Genomic DNA, 5,421 nt, shown 5'->3' with positions numbered 1-5,421 from the left:
CCAGGCTCCCCGGCTCCCAGCCTCTGTCTCCAGTTTTCCCCACCTGGAAGTTCTCCAGTCCTGAGCTGGGTTACAAAGGGCACGGTTTTAAGGGCTCAGTCACAGCCGAGCTCCGTTCCCGGTGGGGGCGGAGTTGTTGCCCCCACCTCACTGTCCCTGCGACCCCTCCCCAGTAGAAATAAGGGAGGGGGATATGGGGCCTTGCCAGGAGCTTGAGGCCGTGGTCAGCAGCGTGGGTGTCTTCGGCGCGCGCTGCTGGAGCCTGGAGGCTACCCCGAATTCCTCTCTGGGATTCGCCGCGACCGCCCCCTCTTGTCGAGTCCGGCACCTTTCGGCTCAGAGCAGGGGTCAGCCTGCGGGCTCAGTGACAATAACAGGTGTGATGACAAGAAGCAAGTCAATACGTCCCACATTCCTCTCCGCACGCGCGTGGCTGCCGGCTCGCAGAGATAACGGGTGTAATTGGGGGAACGTTCAGAATCGCACCTGCAGGGCGGTTCGAGGGTCCTGGGGATGAGCACAGCGGCTAATCCCTGTGCAAGCGCCTGAGACTTGCAGTTTCCGGGGGACTGGGATGGAATGGGAAGAAGAAGAAGGAAAGGGAGAGAAACCACGGGCAGGAAGGAGATGGGCCTCTTCTCCTGCAGCGCGCTTCTGCACTTGGGCAAAGCTGGAACAGCCCCTCCGGGCCCTTTCCTGCAAAGCTGGAGGAACTGGCGCGTCTAGGGGGCTGTGGAGATGAGCAGCGTGGCGCATCTCACACCTCCACCCTCCAATTCCTGACAGTCTTTAACTGCGAGGACGTGTCGGGAACCCTTTTGGCTTCCCAGCTTGAATCCGGCTTTCTCCTCTGCACAATTTGAGCTGGAGCTGCATGCAGTTCAGGAGTTAGGGCGCGGGCCTGTGCAGTTTTAAAATGTTGCATTTCGGAGTGGACCCTGACATGGAGAGACGAGAGGACCTGCTCTTTCTGAACCAGCCGGGTGCCCGGAAGCCTGGCTCCCAGGCGCTGCCTGGCCTGCTCCGCGCCTGGGCCGCTCCAGCCTCCTTTCCTGGGCGTCCACAAGGCCCCGTCTCCGCGTCTGGAGGAAAACACTGATTTATCGTCAGAAGACTCCTTAAACACGTGTGAGGGAAGGGGCGGGGGGGAGAAGCCCCGCGACGCGAAAAGTGCATTCGTGTCCAGCCCCCGCCCCACACCCGGACGGAATCTGCCCCTTTGGTCGAGGCCTTGTGGGCTCCCCGGCTTCAGCCTGGAGGCTAAGGAAGTCAGTGGTCGTCCCGAACGCCTCCGCGTTTGGCGACTTCGGCCTTTGAACCGCGTTTCCACCGCTCGCGGTGCGCGGGCACCTACGCGGCGATGGCGACTCGGCCGTATTCCCAGCACGGGCCGCGCCCGGCTCGTGTGCGAGACGTGGTGCCGCGCTGCCCGGGTCCCCGCGCGTCCTCCCCTGCTCCCGGCTCCGCGGCCCGAGAGGTGGAAAGTGCTCCTTAGTAAACTGCAAATCCGACAGCCGGCTGTGCTGGGCCCCGCTTCGGGTATAAAAGTGGCCGTTGTGAAATGAGTGTCTGGCGCGCGGGAAAAAGGCGGGGTGCAGTTTACGAAGATCATCTTTCTCCTGGTCGAGCTCAGGATACTCGCCAGGAAAAGAGCTTTGCGTTTGTGTTTTACAAGCTTCCTCGGAAGCAAACCTCCACTAAACGGCTTGATTGTATTTCAAGTACTCGACTTCTTATTGTTGTCGGTGGTGGTATTTGAACACGAAGGCGCAGAAATGAAGTCTTTGGGGAGTAGGTTACGGTTTTTATTTTCAGGTTGGAGTTTCTGATGCCCCCTTCTGCTGCTCCGCGGGTGGTTCAATCACTGTCTCCCCGCAACCCTTAACTCAATTGGCATAAATGCCCCCGCAGGAAGCCTTCGGCTGCTTTTCTGACACCTCGCGGCTGCGGCCTGAAGGTCCCGCAGGCGACAGCGGTAATGGATGTTTGGTGGGACTGTCGCTGGCCCTCTCCGCCCCGTCCCCTCCCTGACCCGCCAGCCGGGGTCACAATTCCCGGGGCCCCCGAGGGGTCTCAGCTCTGGGGAGGGGCGTGACGTCACAGCGATACGCAGAACAGGCCTCCGGGGCCTTAGCTGGAAAAGCACCAGGAAGGGAGAGGTGGCGAGCACTCCAGGAAATGCCCGATTCGCGGCATGGTGACACCGCAGGAAGAGGGGGAGGGGCGGTGGCTTAAAGCTGGCCACCAGCAGCGGAGGAGCTCCTTTTCAATTCAAGAAAAACGGGATAGGGGTTGGGGAGGGGGCCCCGCGAGTGCAGAAAAGGGTTCCGGAGGGGCGGTGAGCCCAGCCCAAGGTGCAAGGATTGTCCTCCTGTCAGAGACCCCTCGGGAACTTTCCAGCGTCCCTCCAGCCCTGGCCAGCGACTCTCCCCGGACACGCGCAGGCCCTTACCGCCCGCTCTCTGGGCTTATCCGCGCCCCGGCTCTGGGCTCGGGAAGCTGGCCCGTCGGGGGGTTAGGGCCGGTCTGACCGGGAGCTTCGGGAGTCCAGAAAGGCGGGCCGCCCCTTTAGACGGGGCAGCCTGGGGGGGCGGGGGGCTCTGCACGCCCGAAGTCTTCCCTCCCCCTCGCCCTTCGCTGTCGGGAGACGCGTGGTATCTGACAGTGCGACCTGGAGGCTCCCCGCTAGACTGAAGTCGCAAGCATTTGTAGCCACGTCTGTTTCGAGGTGTCTTTGAGCTATTTAGGTTTTTGTCGAAGTTCTTCACGTGGCCTCGTTTATGAAGACCTGAAGCCCCAGGGTGGGAGACGATACGCGGGTGTCAGTGGCCGTTTTTCGTTATCAAACCCTCCGCCGGGCAGGAAGTGCTGTTCATCCGCGGAGGGAGGGACAAGGACCCCACGTCTTAGTGGCCAAGGCTCCGGGCAGATCGACTTTTCTCTTAGTTGGGGGGTTTCTGAGTACAGGTTCTGTTAATGCAGTCTTCCTGATTCAGCCCCCTCCTTAGGAGAAAAATAATTCTTACGATAAATGAAAAGAGCGTTTGTTTTTTGATTGTTTTAAAGACAAAGTGATGTCCATGATTGAACGAATTGCACAGCTGCCCTCCCGAGGGCAGCCTCCACAGGAAGCTTATAGGATGGGGTAATTTAATGCCCCCCAAGTCCCCACGACGGGCCGTCCCACTAATTACTCTCACGGGAGGGAGTGTGCCAACACCTGCTCGGGGTTCCCCCGGGTCGGACCACCTGTCGCCCTTCTGCAGGAAAGCCCGGTCTCCCAGAGCATTTCTGGGACCCAGCGCGAGCTGAGTACCAAGAAAGGGCCACAGGACTCGCGGGAAGCTTCAACCTCGGTGCCCGGCTGCGCATGACTGGGGCTTCCTTTGTCCAGGAAGCGTTAGATGCAGATGCGAACTGTCCCCTGTCGTTAACCATCAAGGACAAAAATAAAATTTGGTAAGGGTGGATTAACATAAAGGACTACTCGCGCGCCTCGGTTTCTTCCCATCCGGGTCCCCATTAGACTGGGGCGCAGCCTGGCCTGGAAGGGGAGAGGCCCCGCCACTCCATCTTCCGCGACGGGGGCTCATCCCGGCCGCGGCCGACGACCCGCGGGGCCCCGGGGTGCGCGGTGCGGGCATCACCGAATGCGGCGCGAGGGCGCCTTCTGCATCCACGCGTGGGCTCCGGGTGTCGGAGGAAAGGCCTTGGTGCGCGGACAGACCCGCAGACAGCCCCACGGGCGGGGAGGGGTCGGCCGCACCTTGCGGCGGCGGGGCCTGGTCCCGCGGGCGGCGGGCTTCCGGCTCTCTAGCCCAGCACTGGGGCCTCACGCGCGGGGCTGCGCCCCCTCCCGCCCAGAAGCGGCCTGAGGAGCCTGAGTTCGGACGCCCCGGGCCCTGGGACGCGCCGCCCGCCCAGTCCGTGCGCGTAGGGCGCGGCTGGCCTTCCCCCCAGGCCCTGGGGCGGCCGCGGGGCCCTCGGCCGGGACCGCCGGCACCTGGCTCCGTCCCGCCTGCCTCCCGGGTCCTCGCGTGCCTCTGCACCTGGGAGCGCGTCCCGGTGGCCCCCGCAGGCTTCCCGCCTCGCCCCCGTGAGCGCCGGGAGAGAAAACAGGGGAGCCGCAGGGCCACCCCCGAGGCTGGAACTCCGGGCTCCTGGGCGCAGGTCCCCGGCCAACCCGAGCGCCGCGGTGGGCTCCGGCCCCGGCCGGCCCTGCACGCGCCCCGAGCGCCCCCTGCCGTCTGCGGCCTCCTGTGTGCGACCCGACGCCCCACCTCCGGCCGACGGTCCAGCTCCTCCGAGCGGCGCCCGGGAGGGGGCTCTGAGGAAGGGGACCCGGGGGAGGCCTCGCCGCCTGGCTCCTGGCTTTCGCACCCTGCAACCTAGCCAGCTCCCCGGCGGGGAGAGTCCGGTCGGGAGGCCCCTTGGAGGGACCGGCTCGGACACCCAGGCACGGGCCTGGGCGCTTTTGTTCCCGAGACCCTAGGTGACCTAGGAGGCTTGCAGTCACCGGCCACATTCCTTCCTAGCGGCCCCTTTAATTGATGTGCATGTTACAGAAAAAGCAGGGCCTCCTCATCAAGTAAATTACATTCTGGGAGATGCCAAGGAATGTATTTACTGGCAGCCAGGTTTGCCAATAAAAGCTGCAAATTAAGACCGCTGGTTTCCAGGAAAAAGTACTTCTGTTTTTTAACCGCTCCTTAGTCTTAATTATGAAAAACAGAACCTCCAAAGAACCGGTTTGGAGAACAGGGCGGGGGAGGCGGGGCTGGCGGCTGCGGATCGGTACTCATCCCCACGCGCGTTTCCATTCCAAGCCCCGCACGACGCGCGACGCACCGGCCTGACCTCCGCGGAGCATCGTCGGCAGCACCGCGAGCCGCTGGCGCGGGAGCAGGGTGTGCTCGGGTCAGCGCTATTTAGTTTGGAAACGAAGATATAAGAAAAGATAAACTGTGGCGAATAGGGAGGCAAATTTCCGCAGAATAAGTAGGAATAAATGTATGAAAGGGAAAGAGCCACGTGTGTAGCGTTCACTGTGGTCGCTCCCGTATTTTTTAAGGCCAATAGTGGAGTTGGGTTAAACTCTAAATTAAGGGCGAGAGACAAACAAACCCGGAGCTTACTTTTACCGAGGTCCCCTTTGGTTGGGGTCACAGAGACCCCAGCCGAATGAGAACATCTCTCCATGCCCCAAAGCTGGCCTCTTCACACAGACCCGTGCTCGGGGTAGCGCGTGGATCCTGGTGAAGGTGAACTTGTTGATGGGACAGCTCTCGGGTCTTCACCGCAGACCCTCAGACGGCAGTGACTTCACTGGTCGTCCTGCCCAGCGTTGAGAGTAATCCTTTCATTTAACCCTGGCGTGGACGCTGTTATGTGCATCTTACACAGGAGGAAGCTGGGCTTAGA

At 62.0% G+C, this 5,421-nt stretch overlaps 1 protein-coding gene across 1 annotated transcript in view; it reads right to left on the bottom strand.

The window, feature by feature from the left end:
* Positions 1-925, bottom strand: part of FOXC1 (forkhead box C1) — a 3,130-nt gene extending 2,205 nt beyond the window's left edge. Inside the window, exon 1 of the mRNA XM_024766400.1 lies at positions 785-925. Coding sequence (XP_024622168.1) covers positions 785-925 — 141 coding nt within the window. The remainder of the gene's footprint in view (positions 1-784) is intronic.
* Between the last annotated feature and the right edge of the window lie 4,496 nt (positions 926-5,421).

Source organism: Neophocaena asiaeorientalis, unplaced genomic scaffold, assembly GCF_003031525.2.
Source record: "Neophocaena asiaeorientalis asiaeorientalis breed wild unplaced genomic scaffold, Neophocaena_asiaeorientalis_V1.1 scaffold8, whole genome shotgun sequence".
Lineage (NCBI taxonomy): Eukaryota > Metazoa > Chordata > Mammalia > Artiodactyla > Phocoenidae > Neophocaena > Neophocaena asiaeorientalis.
This window is presented reverse-complemented; position numbering and strand designations above follow the sequence as displayed.